We start from the raw sequence: 19,443 nt of genomic DNA, 5'->3' as shown, positions 1-19,443 counted from the left end.
AATTCAATTCTCCTCAAAATCCCTCCACATGACTTATTTCTTCTAATTAGTTTTTCTTCAGTAACACTGTTTTTCTGGCTCCTAAGGATAATGCATGTCTCCAGGGAAAGATTGGCCTAACTGCTTTCTCTAAAAAAAGTACATTGGAGATCCAAAAGATTTTCTCTCTCAAAATTTCTCTAGACAATTCTTCAGGAAGTGACTGATCTGTGTTTCTCTTATGGAAACCCTAGTCCAGCAATGCTATTGGCTTCAGTGGATGAATCATTTATATATCCTTTTTTTCCTCCTTAGGAAATGCCTACTCTCCCAACCCTTCTTTAGCCAGCAAGTAAATATCCCAATTAAACACATGTTCTTAGTGTTAGTTCATGATAGTTTCTTGAGAAGGGAAAGTAAAGGAAAAAAAATAAAACCAGCTGCTAATGCATTCACTAATATAATGATCATTTTGTCTCCCAATCGTAATGCGTTTAATCCAGTTACTGTGGAAAAAGAGGAAAAAAAGAAGTTATGTAAGAAGACAACCCAGAGTGAACACTGAAAAGATCAGAACAGATATAAAGAATATGCTTGTGCTGTTGAAATGGCAGTCTGTAATTCATGTTCTTCTTGAATTTTTATGTACTTTGTTTATCAACTCTATGCTGTAATTACTTGCATATTTTTGGCATATGATATTTTCAAGTTAGATAAATGCCTTAACCTAGGATGCAACTACATTCTACTGTTTTTCCTATTCAGTTATATCCAATTTCTGTTGATAATGAGAAGTTCAAATGTATTTTTTTTACAATTTCAGAAAGAGTAGTAAATTATTGCTTACAGTGTCCCACCCCCCTCCGCCCCCTCCACGAAGAAAATAAAAAGAAAAGAAAAAGCCCTGGAACGTGGCAACCAGTGTCTCTCTGTCTGTGTAGCATTTCACATTGTGACAGAGATTGTGTGTGTGAGAGAGAGAAGAATGGAAAAATCTAGGAAGAAATTTATTGATGTGATAGATAAGGCAATAGTTATTGGTAATGCAATGGATCGTGATGAACTGCTTTTTTCTTACAAGGGGGTTCTCTACCCTGTTGCTCTTTGCAGTCCTGAAGTATTCAGAGCCATGGAGTCCTTTGAAGCCAGAAGTGATGATGTCATTTTGGCAGGATATCCTAAATCTGGTGAATACTGCTTACTTTCTTCATAATTTAATTCATGTAATGACAAATAAGTAGATTGTATTTACAGTTTCCAGAAAAATTTCTAGAACTATTTTTTTCCTCAAACATATACAACAAAGCTAATTATGAGAACATGAGAACATCATATAGGAAGTTTTGCAAGTGACTGAGAAAGTTATCTGTTTTTTTTCAGCTATAGCATGATAATTTTTTGTTATATTTAATTTTTTTGGTTATGAATGTGAATGCACAAATTGGAAAGTATCAAAATACAATTCTCAAACTTGAGATAACTAGATTTCTTGATATTGCAGGGTCTGCTCTTGCATTTATGTAATATCTTGGTAGTAGCTTTGTATTTCTTCATATAATGGACTTATTGGTGCCTTCACATGCAATGGTGCATGTATTTTATGTTTTTAATTTCATATACATGTCAAAATTTTCTGAAATCCATTGTTATAAAAAAGTTTTTGTAAACACTTGAGTTGGTCACACTGATCTTTATTGGGAGATCAAGAGATCTTTGATGGGCTTGCTGCTTCTGCCTGAAAGTACCTACACAGGCTCTTGGATGTGTCACACATCCATTTTAATATAGTTATTTTTATCCTTCAGCAATAGGATTCACAGTGTCTTACAGAAGATAGTCACAGTTTACAGGTTTGTAAAGATTTTGTGCTTTTTGAAAGCATATTTTCTTTTTGAAGAAATGATATACATCAAAATGCACTTATAAGGACTGTAATGATAAAGATGTAGGAACCAGTGTTCACAGGTCAGGAAATGGTAAACTAATGATACAAGTTCTCTACAGGCTCATTTAGAGTTTTTCTGGATAAAACACTGTGTATTGGTAAAGAAAATGAGCATACACAGCACAGTTTCAGATCTGGTATTTCACATGTGCTGAAGTTCTGTAACCCATCCTTCCACTCAAAATAAAACTGTACAGCACATCAAAAAACATATATGATGCACTGGGTTTTGAGGTACATGTTTACACCCTACCCACTCTTTGTTACTTGAATCAATAGTTCTTCTCCTTTCTTAGTTAACTTACAATATATAATTCATGATGTACTTAGCCATTTAAGTTGGAGAAAGATATGTATCGTTACGTAGGGCCCTGAAGGCTGATTGTCCCGACAGTCAGCTGACACGTTAAAGACCAGACAATTCATGAGATTGTACCAGCTACCTCGTGGCTGTCCTTGCAAATTTATTTGTGCTTTTTCTCAAGGCTTTACATGCAATTCTGTATTTTCTCCCCTTTCAGGTACAAACTGGGTAGGTCAGATCTTAAGTGATCTGGTGGCCACATTTGAAAAAAAAAGACTTGAAGAAAAAAGTGTTAATGATGAAGAGCTAGAAGAATTTCCATACCTTGAAATTGGAGATACTGAGAAATATGAGGTGGGCACTGAATAATTATTAAAGTTGTGAGAATGTGGTTCTTCAAACACTGAATATCTGAATATATGGCTTGAGAAATACTCCAGTCTTTGCTGGGAACTATCCCATTTCTATGTAGGATGCATCTGGCCAGACTGAATCTCATCTGCATCACCAAATGCTGAAGGATAAATAATCACTCTAGGGGGCTTGAGAGAAGCATATACTCGAAATGCAGTCACTTCAGAAATTCAGTGTAGCATTTTCTGTACTTAAGAAGAGTTTCCTGAAAAGTTAAATACTGAAATAATGAGTTTTGTCTCTTCTACTAGCTCTTCTTTATTCTCTTCTCTCTTCTTTGGATCCTTCAGCTTTATCTCATCTCCAGCTAGATTCTGCATGTTACATTTAGGTTTTATACCTTGTCTAACAGAACATATTAAATTCCTTAACACTAGGGAGAATGATCAATGGATAATCTTCTCACTGAATATTCCCCCTTATGGTTTTTTGAAGGTTATCATTGAGAGAAGTCCACTAAAATCCCAGGATAACAATCATAAAGCATAATTGATCTCCTAAAAATGGCTAACAAATTTAGGAAAGTAATGTTTTATCACAGGCCAATGGAGAAGAATACTTGTAATAATGGTGCTGTCTACTTTCCTCCTTTCAATTCTTAATGTAGCGAATGAAGAAGTTACCTTCTCGAAGAGTTATATTAACTCATCTATCTCCTGAAAAGCTCCCAAAGTCCATCTTCAAAAATAAAGCCAAGGTGAGTGCTGATTTGAATGTCATGTAGACAAGCGCACAATCAGATGTCTTTGTTGTCTATTTTTGCATGGCTAATAACTTCCATTCATCTCAATAAATCTCCGTTCATCCTTATTGATATCTTTGTGTCCGTCCCAGCAAGGCAAACGTGGGGGAAAACAAACCTTCCAGCAGTAAAACATTATGTTTACAAAATTTCCTGCAAGTGGCTTTCTACAGTGTTGTCAAAAGTTTCAGAAAGAATTTGTGTTTGTCTGTATTCATCTAAATGATTAATATTATTTGTATTCTGCATGATTAATTTGATTAATCTGGAATATATGTTTTAATAACTATATGAAATCAACTTCACAAGGTGCTGAAGTGAAGTGAAATACTTCTCTTTCTGGATTTACAAAAATAAGAAATGTTATTTCTGCAAGTAGTGGCTGATGTCCTAGAAACTGCCCAACTTGAAAATCTGAAGATTATTAAGTGTTTTGTCATGCTGAGGTTTATTGTTTTTTTTCCTGTAGAAATAAAATGTTGCAATTTTTTAGATACTGCTGCTGATTCGCAATCCGAAAGATATAGCTACATCATTTTTCCATTTTTCCAATGCCTGGTCGGCTCTACCCTCCTATGAGACCTGGGATGATTTCTTCATAGCTTTCATGACAGAGAAAAGTACAGTATATCCTTCTATGTTACTTATTCTGTTCTTTGGCGTTGTCTAAAAGCTTTGCAATTTGTAAATCAGATTCACTAGGATTTTTGGTTTACAGAAAAAAAAAAAAGCGGGGATTAAAGAGAAAACTAGAAAGCTGAAGTAAATTTTACAGTATTTGTCTTACTGGCTGGAGTTAGATGTTCATCAGAACTGTTCTTCCATAAACAGTTTTAATATGCATAAAGTGATATTTTCACTGGAAGAAGCAGTTCCTCCTTATCTTCCTCTTGGATCCCCTCTCACTCCTCCCCTCCACTGTCCATCATCTTGTGCCCACACAAACATTTGATATATCATACCAAATTGGACTGGAGAAGTGTTTTGGGCTATGTCTAAGTGCATGACAAAAAACAACAAGACAACAGAAAGCAAATCTAATTAGTTTAAAATTGCATAAATTCTCCAGGTTGCCATATCAAATGGCCGGCAGGCGTGAGGGTTAAAAAGGCTTTAGGATTAAGGTTTTATGATTAAGTTTCAATGATGTTTTGGCTATTGATAGCACTTCAGCAGACTCACACCTGACTTGAAATACTGACTAGTTTCATCATATTGATGTACAAATTGCATATTCTCCCTGAGATGTGGTCAAGCAGAGCCAGCTAGGCTGGGCTTCTGTGGACTTTTTCTTGGCTTCTTTGTTTTTATTGTTGTAGATACTGGCCATAGCCAGCCTTTGATCCCAACAATGCGCTTCCTCCCCACTGTTGCCCTCAGCTCGTTCCAGCACAACTGTTTGTGAAGATGTGCAGTGGACCAGCTAGGGAGCTTATCTGGCCTAAAAAAAGGTCCTGCAAACAGGTGAAAAGGGATTGGACCCCATATTTTTTGCTGCACAAGTGGAGGTGAGGTAGCAGGCAGATCCTTTAGAGCCACATTGAGCTGGTAAGAGAACTTACCCTGCTGGCTCTAGACTGTGTATATTGCAAAGCCCATAAATCCTCCAGAATGGGTTACACTCTGGCAGAGCCACAATTACTAATGGCCATGGCCTAGGGATCAACTTATGGAGCTTTTCCTATGTTCATTTATTCTTCATCTTAAGATTATTTTGTTTTATTTAGTGCCCTGGGGATCCTACTTTAACTACCTTTCTGAATGGAACAAATATGCTGCTGATGAAAATGTTATGACAATAACATATGAAGAACTAAAAGAGGTAAGGTTACCAATGGTAAGAAATACAGAATCATAGAATCATTAAAATTGGAAAAGACCTTCGAGATCGTCAAGTCCAACCATCCACCTACCACCAATATTTTCGCACTAAATCATGTCCCTTACTACAATATCTAAATGTTTCTTGAACACCTCCAGGGAAAGTGATTCTACCACCTCCCTGGGCAGCTTGTTCCAGCATCTGACCACTCTTTCGGAGGAGAAATTTTTCCTAACATCTAAACTGAACCTTCTCTGACACAACTTGAAGCCATTCCCTCTGGTCCTATCACAAGTTACACAGGAGAAGAGGTCAACCCGCACCTTGCCACAACCTCCTTTCAGATAGTTGTAGAGAGGTCTCTCCTGAGCCTTCCTCTTCTCCAGGCTGAACAACCCCAGCTCCCTCAGCCACTCCTCATAAAGCCTGTGCTCCAGATCCCTCATAGCTTTGTTGCCCTTCTCTGGACACGCTCCAGGGCCTCAATGTCTTTCTTGTAGTGAGGGACTCAAAACTGAACATGGTACTTGAGGTGCAGCCTCACCAGAGCTGAGTACAGGGGGACAATCACCTCCTTGCTCCTGCTGGCAACACTGTTTTTGGTACAAGCCAGGATGCCACTGGTCTTCTTGGCTACCTAGGCACACTCCTGGCTCACATTTAGCTGAGCATCAGCCAACACTCGCAGACCCTTTTCCATCATGCAGCTTTCCAGCCACTCTTCTCCAAGCCTGCAGCATTGCTAGCGGTTATTGTGGCTAAAATGTAGCTCTTGCTACTTAGTCTTGTTGAACTTCATCCTGTTGGCTTCATCCCATCGATTCAGCCTGTCCAGATCCCTCTGTATGTCCTTCCTACTCCCAGACAGATGGATACTTCCTCCCAGCTTGGTGTCGTCTGCAAACTTACTGAGGGTGCACTCAATTCCCTTATCCACGTAATCAGTAAAGATATTAAACAGGATGGGCCTCAATACTGGTCCCTGGGGCACAGCACTTGTGACTGGTCACCAGCTAGATTTAACTGCATTCACCATATTTTACATTTCCATATTTTACACTTCAAAGAGCAATTGTTTCTAGACCAATAAACCATTAAACACACACAGTGTATTAAAACTGCATGATACATGTATGAGTCATATTCTTGTTTTAGAGGACAGCAAGGTAGATTTCCAACTTAAAAGCCTTTATGTGTGTGTGTATATAAAAATGATTATTGCTTTCTCTCCCACTGCAGAATAAGCCCAAGTCATTTTAAATCAAAATCCCCAGTAATTCTTTTTTGGAGCTTTTGTATATTCAGCAGCATAGATTTGGCTCAACTGTAAAATTGCAATTTTCTGTGATATACAGGAAGATAGATGGTCTTTTCTTTAGAACAATAGCAAAGAGAAACAATACATACTAGTCCAGTACTGCTGAACTCTGAAAACTCTAAATATGGGATCAACTGAGAGATGCTGGGCCTTGAAAGAACTTTGTTAAGAAAGCAGTGTAATTTGTTTGAATGTCATGTGGTATATTACATTCCTCTTTTCAGAATCAAACCCTGGGAGTGAAAAACATTGCCTCTTTCTTTGGGATTTCCCTGACTGGGGAAGAGCTTCGGAGCGTGATAGAGAGGAGCAGTTTCCAGTCCATGAAGGAGAACTCTCTGAAGACCCATGGGGCTCTGGGCAGCATGCTCTTTCGCAAAGGTAGGGAGCTTCTGGAGGTCCAGAGGCAGAAACATGATGCCCTCAAGGACTTAAGCCATTCATCACTCGCTCATTTTTTGCATATATATTATAAAGTGTTACACATAAGTATCAAGCATATTATCACTGCCCTGCTTGAGAAGACTAGTAAAGGAGCACTGGTGAGGAATCATAGAATCATTAAGGTTGGAAAAGACCTCTGAGATCGTCAAGTCCAACCATCCACCTACCACCAATATTTTCCCACTAAATCACGTCCCTTACTACAATATCTAAATGAGTCTTGAACACCTCCAGGGAAAGTGATTCCACCACCTCCCTGGGCAGCTTGTTCCAGCATCTGTCCACTCTTTCGGAGTGGACAACTTCCAACTTGGTGTTGTCTGCAAACTTGAGTACCAGTGAGACTCTTGTAGCAAGCTGCAGCCATCAAAGGGAAAACAACTGCACAAAGTAAATTCTAGAGGCTGACAGATGACTAGCAGGAAGGAATAGTCTTGTTTTTGAACTACTCTCCTTCCCTGGGACAAGACTATAATGACTTCAGCCATTAGATGCTTATCCGAGGAGGGCTAGCTTTTTACAAGCAGGAAAAACTGGGCCAAACTCAGCCCAAGTGGCATTATCACACTTATTAGGTGTATAGTGTCTTCTGAAAAGGCCACTGTCAATCCCTTGTTCACTCTAACAAGTTGGAGGAAAGTCAATTACTTGAGGATCAGATACACGGAGAAGAGAAAAAACAGGAAGCTACTTTTGCAGCGTAATGTAAGTGACACAGATACGGGAAGGCTAACCTGGTTGTCATAATCTATTTCTGTGTTTTACATTAAAGAAGTCACTGAATAAAAATGCAAGTTGACAAGTGAGCAGAAACCCAGTTCTGGCTCCAGAAAGATGATTCGTAATCCAGGCTTCATGAACTTCCATCTTGTCAATCATAATTGACACTGGAGTAAAGAGTTGCAGGAAAATAAGACTTTGTGTTCTTTTCTATTTTAGCAGTTTCACAGAGCTGCAACTCTAATGACTTCACAAAATTACTTCACTGGTGAAGAAAGGAATTAAGCTTTATCTTGAAAATACAGATTGACTTCACTTAATGAATAAGAAAATGTATGTATGTATATTACTGAAAAATATGATTTCTTGTTTTTCAAGAGTTTATTTGCTTCTTTGAAGGTGGTGTAAGCGACTGGAAGAATCTTTTCAATGAGGAGCAGAATGAGAAAATGGACAAAGTATTTGAAGAACGCATAGCAAGAACGAAACTAGGAACAAAGTTAAAGTATGAAGTGTACTGCAAAGCCTGAAGAATAACGAAATATGGTTTGACCAATAGCTTTCCACTGTGCTCTTCAATCTGAATGATACACAATATAAAGCTAGATGAAACAATCAAAATATCTTGGAATCATTGTGAGAGTCATATTGCAGGAACCTTTACAGTGACAACAATGAATAGTTGGCTTTTGTTTTAAATGTGAGATCTTATTTGGCTACATTCATTTGCTGAATATGATGGTAAATAACCATATCAGGTAAACTTGACAGGCTTGTTACAGTAGCTGCCACCTGAAAGGAAATGGCCTTTTTTGCTTTCCAGGCAAACTCAGTCATTCTAGAAAATTTACATAGGGTTATTTAGAATGTGGAGAATCTTTTTTTTTTTTCTTCCCAAAAATGCCTCAGATCAGGTGAGATCTCCACAATTAAGATCGCTGTCAAAATACGGATCTGACATAGCCTTAATTAATGACAAATATCTTCCCTGTGACTTCAGCACAAACTGGATAAAAGCTAGAGGGAGGATAATGAAAGGGAATGACAATCATCATTTTAAGGACTTTAATCTCTCCAAGTGTAGAATTTCAAGCTGAAATTCAGATTACAGATTGGTATTAACAGCCAAGATCCAATGAGAAGCACCATTTTTATGTATAATAATTCTCTTTGTGGAACACAACAAAAATCTCAAATTAATTTTCTTTCTAATATCATGCACATTTTCTCTTGGTCCACTGAAAACAATGTTTCTACCTGCGTAAAGTTTAGTAAAAACAAAAATCATGGAGCCAGTGTTTCTTTCTTGTGTTTGAAGATACTCTTTAATGTATACACCTTTGTGCTTCTTCTAAGAACTGCTGTTGTTTTCCCTGCTACAGACAACAATACAGTAAAAGAGGCAGAGAATATAGACCTGAAGATTATGTTTCCCACCATTAAAGCCAGTGGAGTGCTCTTAACCACAGAACTATACTTAGCATTCCCTTTTTTCATTCTTAATTTAGCAACAGGTCTACATTTAAGCTTTAATTGAAATTAATGCCTATAAATTGAAATAGATTAATTTTCATAACTGAAAATTCTCTGAAAATGCCAATATACTTTGTAAGTGGCTCCAATAAGCATAGTATGGGATTGTTCTTGGGATGGTGGAAGACATTACAGTATTCAGATATTTTGTGTCAGCACTGATATTTGACACTGCAAACACAATATTTCAGACCTGCTCAAGGTCCATCTGCACTTCAGCCACCTGTTCTGTGAAGAGAAAAAAAAAAAAAAAAGCAAAAGAAGGCTCCTTAAGAATAGTTGAAATTTAAAAAAAAGGGGGTTGGGGACCCAAACAATTTATAGATTCATCACCTAAGAAGAGGTAAAAATTAGAGATGTAAAAGGAAAGAATAAAATGTTCAATAACATTTTGCTTTATTCTTCTAAAGATAGTCAAGGCTGCCCACACGAATAGTAATGCAGTGTTTTGCAAAGGCAGAGGAATGCTAGAAATAATACTTTAAAATACTTTGTTCAGGAGACTAGTCGGGAGGGTCCCATGGGATTCAGTCTTGGTGGAAGGCTGGTCGCTCCTCAAGAAGGAAATCTTAAAGGTGTAGGAACAGGCTAACTCCCTGAGCCTCAAGATGAGCTGTTGGGAAAGAAGACATGCGTGGATGAACAGGTAGCTTTTCCTGAGGCTCCAGGAAAAAATGAGAATCTACCTCCTGTGGAAGAAGGAATAGGCAACTTGGAGAGAGTACAAAGATGTTGTTAGGATGTGCAGGGAGAAAGTTATAAAGGCAAAATCCCAGCTTGAACTCTTCTCCCTCCTATAAATTGGAGCGAGACACATCCACCGTGGTCTCCTGGCGAAGCCGGCAGCCCAGTGCTTGGACAGGTACACTCTTGGCTGGGTAAGGAGCTGTCTGGAAGGCCAGGCCCAGAGAGTGGTGATGAGTGGAGTTAAATTCAGCTGGCAACCGGTCATGAGTGGTGTTCTACAGGAGTCCCTGCTGGGGCCTGTCCTCTTTAATATCTTTACCGATGATCTGGATGAGGGCATTGAGTGCACCCTCAGTAAGTTTGCAGGTGACACCAAGTTGGCACAAAGTGTCTATCTGCATGGAGGTAGTAAGACCCTATAGAGGGATCTGGACAGGCTAGATCGCTGAACTGCGACAAAAGGGGTGAAGTTCAACAAGACCAAGTGTCAGGTCATGCACTTTGGCCACAACAACCCCAGGCAACGCAACAGGCTTGGGGCAGAGTGGCTGGAAAACTGTGTAGAGGAAACAGACCTGGGGGAATTGGTCAATGCTTGACTGAACATAAGCCAGCAGTGTGCCCAGGGGGCCAAGAAGGCCAAAGGCATCCTGGTTTGTATCAGAAGTAGTGTTGCTAGCAGGAGCAGGGAAGTAATTGTCCCTGGTGCTCAGCTCTGGTGAGGCTGCACCTTGAGTACCGTGCTCAGTTTTGTGCCCCTCACTGCAAGAAAGACATCAAGGCCCTGGAGTGTGTCCAGAGAAAGGCAGTGACCCGGGGAGGGGTCTGGAGCACAGGCCTTATGCGAAGCGATTGAGGGAGCTGGGGTTGCTCAGTCTGGAGAAGAGGAGGCTCAGGGGAGACCTTATTGCTCTTTGTAACTACCATGAAGGGAGATTGTAGTGAGATGGGGGTCAGCCTCTCTTGTGTAACCAGTGATAGGACTAGAGGGAATGGCCTCAAGTTGCACCAGGGGAGATTCAGGCTGGATGTTAGGAAATACTACTTCTCTGAGAGAGTGGTCAGGCACTGGAATGGGCTGCCCAGGGAAGTAGTGGCGTCACCGACCCTGGAGGTGTTCAAGGAATGTTTGGATGTTGTGTTGAGGGATGTGGCTTAGTGAGAACTATTGATGATGGGTGGAATGTTGGACTGGATAATCTTGTAGGTCTTCTCCAACCTTGGTGATTCTATGATTTGATGAAAAATATTCAGGTAAACTGCATGGATTCAAAGGCACAACATCTGAAAGCCCTGACACAAACCATCTCGGAACAACTAGAAATTGTCTGTAAGAACCACAGAAGGTTCCAGATACTTGAAGCAAGACATACATAATATCTGTGTTGAAAAGAGGAGAAAGAAGAATCAAATTAGATACATTTAAAAAATAAAGTCTAACTCACAGACAAGTAGTCAGTAAATATCTCTTGACCTAAAAGGATGTACTTGAGAGGCAACCCTTCCTAAAGTGAAATCACTGTCGTGCAGCCTGCTGCTTCAGCAATGATGGCTCAAATTAGGATTTCTCTGACTGCTGTAAAGTGATTAACTTATAATCAAAGTTAGAATTATTACTAAATTGCTCTTGATCTCTAATGCTATTTGTTATCTCTCCTGAGGAATTTCAATGGTCACCTGCTCTAGTGCTGTGCACTCTTTGGTTTGCAGTCATGGTTGTGTACCCTCCTGGTGCTTTATTATTAAAGAGTTGTTCTGTTCAAGGAACAACCACATCAAGGCCTAATGTGTTCATAAGCCTGAGCAAGACTTATGTCAAGTGCAGAAGTTGGCTGCATTCATCACAAATTGTATTTTACTGATGTGCTTGAAGAATTAAAGTACTGAGAATAGATTTGAGTTCCTAGAAACAGTGATAAGCATCCAGAACCAGGGCATCAGCAGCAGTATTTGCAGTTATATCCGCTTGTTTACGTGGCTGTCATGAAGTTAGTTGCAACAGTGTGTTCAAGGTCCAGCTGTGTGTACTGGATTACTGCAAAGTTGGGAGGACAATTAAAACAATATCTTTTATTGGAAATTCCTGGTTATATTCAACATTATTTTTAACATTCAGGTGAACAAACTAGTATGTCTATAATATGACCAGGGCAGAGAACTGAAAGTACCAGAGAAACAATTCATAAGAAGTTGTGGAGATACATATTTCTCCCTCTTATTACTGATTGTATTCTGAAGAGGCATCAGCCAGAATTCAAGTAACTTCCCCCCATGTAAGAACAATTTCACCCAAAGATTAAATTATGGACAGGTGTAGAAAGAAATAGAATTGATGTCATACAGATGAATTTGATTAATGTAATTGTAGAACCTAAGTATTTGAGTTTCACATGGAAGCAATCCTCCTGTAGGAAATGGTGAAGCAAAAGGTCTCAAATGTGATTATTTAATCGTGAGAAGTATAACTTAGGTGGTACTTGTCCTTAGCTCTGAATATATCACATAAAGCGATGATGTTACAATGATTGACTGAAGATAGAGCCAGCACCTGGAAGAAAGTTGCATTCATTAGTGGAGTCAATAGTAAATTAGATTAAGATCTACTATCTACATAACCACTATATGCTGGTCATTCTGTTTGCAAATAATGTTGTATAGCTCAGTTGTTAAAAATATTTTAAGCAGTATTTTACAACCTCTGTAGGTCTTTCCCTCATTTCATTCAATGTTTTGAATGCTACCAATGTTGCGGTTGCTTTCCTAGTATTAATGCTTTGTAGAGAACAGACTGCTCTTGGTATTTTCGGGCATGGCAGAGACTCCATGTCACTGCTATTCGTCTCCTGTCCTGTAATTCTGAAAGGAGATGACAGTTCAGATTGAGTTAATCAGTGATGTGTATCTTCATTTCTGAGTGAATGCCCTTTCCAGTTTCCTAACACAGTGTATAAAGTTCTCCTGCACTGTGAAAAGACAGCTTGTATCTCTGCTTCAGGAAATTTCACAGGGCTATAAGCATGAGCAGAAATAGGGAAAGAGTTATTGAAGTTGTAGAAAATAGTTTTTCAGAGAATGAAAAGACTTCCCCCGAAGATCTGCTGTTTTCCTATGATGGTATTCTGTATCCTGCTGCACTTAGCAGTCCAGAAACTTTGGAAGCTCTGAAATCCTTTGAAACCAGGAGCAACGATGTGATTCTAGCAGGCTATCCTAAAACAGGTGAGTGTTGTTTGTTTGATAAATAGTCAAATGTGCTATGCTGTAATCCTGGAGTGTGTACCACCATTTAACACAGCAGTAATACCTGAGAAAAACTTATGATGGTATCCGTTTCCATATGATCATGAGATTAAGTTGTAAAGCATCTTTGGAGGTCGTCTAATCTAACCTCCCGTGCAAAGCTGCGGAAAGACCTAGCCTCCAAATTCAGATGTGGGTACTCAAGATTTTATCCAGAAGTTTTAAAACACTGAGAGTGGAGATCTACCTCTTCTTTGGAAAACTATTGTGGAGTTCTCCTGCTATAGTGTTTTGTTTTCTTTTATGTAACTTATGTGCAGTCAGACATCCCCTTGTGATTTTAACATTTTCCTATTGTCTTAGCCTATTCTCAGAAGTTAGCTCCATATTCACTAGTACCTCCAGAAGAGGAAAACTGTAGTAAGATGTGTTTCATTCACTTCAGGTCCCGATGATTTCAGCAGCTTTAAGCAGGCTCCTCCCCAGATACTTAAAATCTCTTGTACTTCAGTGCATGACTGCATATTGTATACAAGTGGTGAAATTACTAGTGTTGGATTAAAGCAGAATAATCACATTTCTTGATTTTCTAACTTGGTAATACAGTCTTGCTTGACAGTATTGCTAATGCAGGACAGTATGTTGTTACCCTACTTGCTACAAAGGCAATACAGGGACTGTTTTCAAGAAATGAAGGTAGAAGAACTATTCTTTCCATAGAGTTACTGCCTTACAGAATACAAGTGATTCCCATGTATCTAATTGGATGGAAAGGCATAAATGCTACTAGGATTCCTGACTTTTTTTCTCTTCCTTTCACACAGGCATTTTGGTTTCCTTTCTGTTTGTCCTTAATCACTTCACAGAGATATCTTAACAGGTCAAATGGAGAAAGAAGAGTTGGTGATGTTTATAACATTCTCTTTGTGTGCAGCTTGTGGATCTGTGTACAAGCAAAAATGTCCAGCTATGCATCCCAGAAGATGTAAAATGAAAACTGAGACTTGGATCTTCAAACCCAGTGCCTGCTTCATATACCACCTGTGCCAGATTGCAGAAGTCAAGACAGCTGAGCCTAGTGCAAAGATAATGACATACCTTGATGGTCTTTTGATTTGGTCTTTTGATTAGGTTTTCTCCTACCTTCCTGGAGACTGGAAATGAGGCCAAAATTTGTTGGCCATGAAGAAACTGAAAACTGAAGTTAGTCAGGAGGAGGGAACAGGGTGCTCCCAAAGACAATGCTGTGGAAGGTGAACAGCTCTATGCTGGCAGCAACACTGCTGTTAATTTCCTTAGGAGTATTCTGAGATGACAAAAGAGTGTCAGAGCTGGAAATAGCAATAGAGGTCTGCTTCTGTTACCTCTGAGGGATAGGATGTGTTTCTGAAGTGAGCAGGGTAGCATTCCACATTTGGCTGACAGTTCTGTTCCTCTTGGATCTTGGCATGTCCTGATTATTACTGCCTGTATGTTGAAAGGGTAAGGTGCACTGGTTCATAGATGTGAACCAGTTTGACAGGATATCCTGCCACCCAGTTGACAGGAAAAAGTGCAGATGTTCAGCCCAGAGTGGATTTGCTATTGGAGTCTTTATTGTTTCAGGAACCAACTGGCTTGAAGAAATGGTGAGAGAAATAGAATCAACAGATGCTAAATATACAGAAGAAGAAATGAAAGAGAGAATAAATGCTGAAAAGGAGCTACAGATGTTTCCACGTCTAGAGTTCGGAGATCCTGGAGTATTTGAGGTGAGCAGTTACTGAAAAAATATTGGCAGTACTCTTTCTACAGGTAGTAACAGTTGAAAAACAATGGCCTTATCCCAGAAGCAGTAGACAGTTTTAGAGCAGTAACGAGCATTAAGGACAGCACAGCCAGCATGCCCTGTTGCTCCTAGTGTCCCAGTGCGAATGCTTCGGACAGTCAGCAAGTTGTGAGGACACTCAAGGGGGTCCAGCCCTGAAACCAGTAGGTTTAATCAGTAAGATCTTTCTCATAGATATTGTACCCTCAAGTCTGTCTCATGTGAAATGGTGCTCTGTGGCGGAGGCTAGTAGAAGCCAACACCATCAGCGTGTTCCCTGGGATTTCCTAAGGGAAAAGACCCTTCTCTGGTCTCCCCTTTACCTATTACCCATGATTCCTGAGTAAGTTACTTCTATTCTGTCCTATTTCTTCCACTTGCTTTAAAGAGGATGAAGAAGCTGCCTTCCCGAAGAATCATACTAACCCATCTGTCACCTCATCTCCTGCCCCCATCTCTTTTCCAAGGGAAGGCTAAGGTGAGTCTTTTCTTTGCACCACACTGCAAAAGTATTTCCACCTCAAGTTAGTTTTTGTCTGCCTGGATGAGATGGGCTTTTTGCATTTTCACCTAGGCTGGTTGGTGCATAGGTGCGTTTCCAGCAATGAAGAGGGAGAGTGCTATGTGTTGAGGGTATGAATAAAAATGCTCTCCAAAACCAGTAGCTCTGCTGACTCAAGTATTTTCTGCCAGTGGGTTTGCAGCTGGATGTTACTTCCCCTAAGATCTCAGAAGCAAGCTTCCAAATCTGTATTAGGAAACTGGGCACAGCAAGTACTTATCCCATCTACTTTAACTTGCCTCTAAGATATGGGTACCTGTGGAAAGCCCAGGAGAGGCTTAGGCTAAGATGATCAGATGATCTTTGATGAGAACTGCTGCAGAGAAAAGCATGGGTGCACCCACAACTTGCTTGTGTGTCTCCTGGTGTGGAGACCTTGAGCTCATTTCTTTGGATCTGAGCTAGTTCAAAGCTGAGTCCCAAGGGTATCACTAAAAAGCTATTTCTTTTTATCTTTAAGTTCACAAGTTGTCTGCAGAGGCTCTGATTTCTTATTAAACAGGAGGAATTAGACTGGCCTATCATTGTGTGGTGCATGGTTGTGAACATGCAATGTGCTGAGAAGAACATGTTTTGGCCAGTCACCAAATCACAACCAAATCACGTGTTTTCCTCCTGCAGATCCTTCTGCTGCTTCGGAATCCCAAGGACACAGCTGTCTCCTATTACCACTTTTACAACAACATGCCAGTGCTGCCCTCCTTTGCTACCTGGGATGAGTACTTTGCAGCTTTCATGAGTGGGAAATGTACTTTGCCTTGCATCCTCTGGAATTCCTCTCCACCTGAGGGGCATGCATAGATCCCTGGGCTTGGGAATCCTATTCCAACATACTTTCCCAAGACACTCTCAGGAAAAGAGGATAGGTTCATGTTATGGCTGAAAAGGGGTATACCAGAGAATGTGAATTTCTTTCGTGTCTGATTCAGAATGGTAAGATTGTGACAAATACTGAACCTGATCTTTCCATTCTTTCAATAAAGCTGGAGGTTCAGTGCTATCTAGTGGCCATAGCTGGAGGATCCTTCATTGACCTCAGCAAATGTTACCCAGTCCCCATTTCCCCATCCTGGTGTCATGCTTAGATAGCTGTCTAGGCTGACTCAGAGGAGTCAAAACACCTGTTTTGGTGGATATCCTACTCAGATATGCCTCTTTTCTTTATTTGCAGTGGCTTGGGGGTCCTACTTTGACCACTTAATGGAATGGAACAGATACATCGACCACGAGAGGATGATGATGATTAGCTATGAGGAACTGAAAGAGGTGTGGCATCTAAGCCAACTCTCCTTGATGGGCATGCTGTGCAACTTTCCTGAAATGTGTAGGGACTACGAGGAAGAAAAAACTATTGAATCAATCCTGTCTGAGCCTGTAGAAGAGCATAGTTTTCTGAGCTACTTATGCCCCTGAGGAGGCCCATGAAAGGTTTGCTCATGTGTGGAAGGAGTCATATCTGAATCAGTTGCTTTTGGGAGAAAAGAAAAAGCCTTGAACCTGAGGCTGCCAGGAGTAGGTTCTCCCCCTTTGAAAGCTTTCAGAATTCCATGGTGACACTATGGAAGGAAGTCTTTCTCTTCTGGCTTTATAACCTAGTCACAATGTCTTTTGACTTCACCTCTTTGCAATGTTCCTTTATTTAGAACCCGGTACTGGGAATGAAGAAGATTGCTGCTTTCTTTGGATTCTCCCTGAGTGAGGAAGAGTTTTCCAGAATTGCCAAGAAGACCAGTTTCCAAGCTATGAAGGAGAAGTCCAAGGAAACCCATGGTAAATTTGGGGACATCCTCTTCCGTAAGGGTAAGTCTTTGCAAATGAAGGATCTCTCTTCTAGAGTCACCGAGTGGTCACTTAGCCATGAGTTTGCTGGGCTGGTTGGGAAGGGCAGATGTGGATGAGGTCCATCCTGTGGCATCTTGTACAACATGCTTCTGCCATTGACAGGATTTTGGGGTCATTTATGAGTAGTGTACTGAAGTGACTCAGCTTTCCACACTTAAGGCTCTCAACCATTGCTTCCATGTTGCTCTTTTCCTGTGGCAACAATGCCTGTTAGTTAGGCAAGTGAGATGTGCAGGTGGAAGCTAAAAGTGGAGTAGATTATGTCAACAATTATGCACCAAATCTGCATGGGTCCAGTGGTTCCTCTTTATGGATAGATGCTGGTGTTGCCTTTGCTTATGACTTGTGAGATGAGGCTGATCATGGATCTGGAGAGTAAGAAGAATGGGTTGGTCTGATGTGTGGAGAAAGGATCCCTGAACATTTCTATCTTGGGAGTAAAGCTGCAAGCAGCCTTTTAGGCTTTTCTGACTGTATGTATCACTTCCTGAAAATCCTTTTTTGGAGAAGGTGTGGTAGTGCGGCAAGGATCTCTTGAACCTCATGTTCACTGCTTTGTTGGCCTTCTGGGCATCGTGTTGTTACATTCTCAGTGAGAGCTGAGAAATAGTCTCAATACAGTTTCTCTCAGTGGATGGGTCAGGGGTGATTGTGGGGATATTTACTCAGATGTGAGGCCAGGGCTGCAACTCTGGCAGCCCAGCTGCTCCCCGCTGCTCAGGAGTCTCTGATTTCTTACTGCCGTGGGCATGGGCTCGCTTTTGCCCCTTTCCTTCACCATCCTTCTTCACCGTCTACCCTACTGCCCCAAATAACTTACCTCTTCAGAGGGAAGCATTTGCAAATGAGCTCTCCCTTTGTGGGGGGGGGCGGGGGAAGTTCCTCTTTCTTCAGTGTAAACACTGGATGAAACCACCTTGGAAAACCCGTCTGGCAGTCTGGCACCAATGCTCTCTGTGGCCTGGCTGCATCCTTTTTTTCTTATCTTTGTTACTTAGCTTCTTCTAGGCACTCAGGCCTCTCAGAGACATAAATCAGACTTATGCCGTGAATCTGCCCCACTGCTGCCTATATGCTGTCCTATCTCAGCAGCAGCCACCTTCAGTCCTTGTTACTTCTTGTTGCACACAGGGGTTGTTGGAAGCTGGAGAGACCTCTTCTCTGAAGCTCAGAATGAAGAAATGGACCAAAAATTTGAAGAATGCATAGGGGGAACAATTCTGGCAATGAAGATTAAATACGATGTATACTGCAAGACATGAAAATGAGCAGAGGATCAGTACTGCAGCAAGTTGTTCCCCAAAGATAATTCACCAAAGATGGCCAGTCACCATGAGAAGAGAGAGAAAACCCCTCAGATATTGGGCTTGTATCTCTAAGTGTTCGGGCTATGATTCTTAGACTTGTGCTGGACCTGGGGCCTTGCTTGATGTAACCAAATAAAATGTTTGCATTCTTTCAGCAAGCTCCTGACATCCTTCTGGAACAGAGATAGAGCACAGGCATTGTAAGACCCAAGAAGGTGTCCTTGTGGCTGCATCGTGGCCTGAAACAGAAAGCACATGCTGCCACCGGAAATATGCCTGTGTTTTGTGTTAAGATGGTCTAACACCATATGGCTATGGCCACAGGCACAGGCCCTAGAGGTGATTCCATGTGGTACAATCTCTTTGCCACTTGCAAAACCCATAGGCTCTCTCATGCATCTCAGATGGGTTCATTCTGAAAGACCTGAAATCCTTAGCTGATCAGCAGCATCTCTGCCATTGCTGCTCAGCATGTCAAAAGGAGTTACCTGCATTTTCTCACTCAGGCTTCTCTTGCATATAAGGGCCAATCCTGAAAATCCATTGCTTGGTTATCTCTTAACATCCCTTCTTTCACATGACCCTGCCTGATACTCTGCTCTAGGGAATGTAAATCATGTGTTGTGGAGGTTCTACAGGAATGTGACACCCCTTTTAGTTCACTGAGACAGCCTCTGCATTAGGTTATGAGTTCTGGAATGAATTATGTTGTTAGATGTGGAGTTAGGAAGGTGGCAGGTATCTAAGGGAAGTTTTGAAAAGAAGGGAGAATTATAA

General features: G+C 40.7%; 2 protein-coding genes across 8 annotated transcripts in view; both read left to right on the top strand.

Moving 5' to 3' along the window:
* The window catches only part of SULT (sulfotransferase), a 39,184-nt gene extending 29,713 nt beyond the window's left edge, over positions 1 to 9,471 (top strand). For 6 of the 7 annotated variants that reach the window (XM_040696839.2, XM_040696836.2, XM_040696838.2 and 3 more), the window contains exons 6-12: positions 1,090 to 1,166; positions 2,446 to 2,582; positions 3,250 to 3,339; positions 3,878 to 4,004; positions 5,112 to 5,206; positions 6,749 to 6,905; positions 8,088 to 8,979. In XM_040696839.2, the coding sequence (XP_040552773.1) occupies positions 1,090 to 1,166; positions 2,446 to 2,582; positions 3,250 to 3,339; positions 3,878 to 4,004; positions 5,112 to 5,206; positions 6,749 to 6,905; positions 8,088 to 8,218 (814 nt within the window). In that variant the 3' untranslated portion in view covers positions 8,219 to 8,979. 7 annotated transcript variants of the gene reach the window in all.
* A 3,412-nt stretch (positions 9,472 to 12,883) lies between these two features.
* SULT6B1L (sulfotransferase family, cytosolic, 6B, member 1-like) lies at positions 12,884 to 18,820 on the top strand. Its single transcript, XM_419601.7, has 7 exons — positions 12,884 to 13,127; positions 14,754 to 14,899; positions 15,344 to 15,433; positions 16,139 to 16,265; positions 16,689 to 16,783; positions 17,161 to 17,317; positions 18,491 to 18,820. The coding sequence occupies exons 1-7, from the start codon at positions 12,926 to 12,928 to the stop codon at positions 18,619 to 18,621; spliced, it is 948 nt and encodes a 315-aa protein (XP_419601.2). The 5' UTR covers positions 12,884 to 12,925; the 3' UTR covers positions 18,622 to 18,820.
* The last annotated feature ends 623 nt before the right edge of the window (positions 18,821 to 19,443 follow it).

Source organism: Gallus gallus, chromosome 3 (assembly GCF_016699485.2).
Source record: "Gallus gallus isolate bGalGal1 chromosome 3, bGalGal1.mat.broiler.GRCg7b, whole genome shotgun sequence".
Taxonomy (NCBI): domain Eukaryota; kingdom Metazoa; phylum Chordata; class Aves; order Galliformes; family Phasianidae; genus Gallus; species Gallus gallus.
This window is presented reverse-complemented; position numbering and strand designations above follow the sequence as displayed.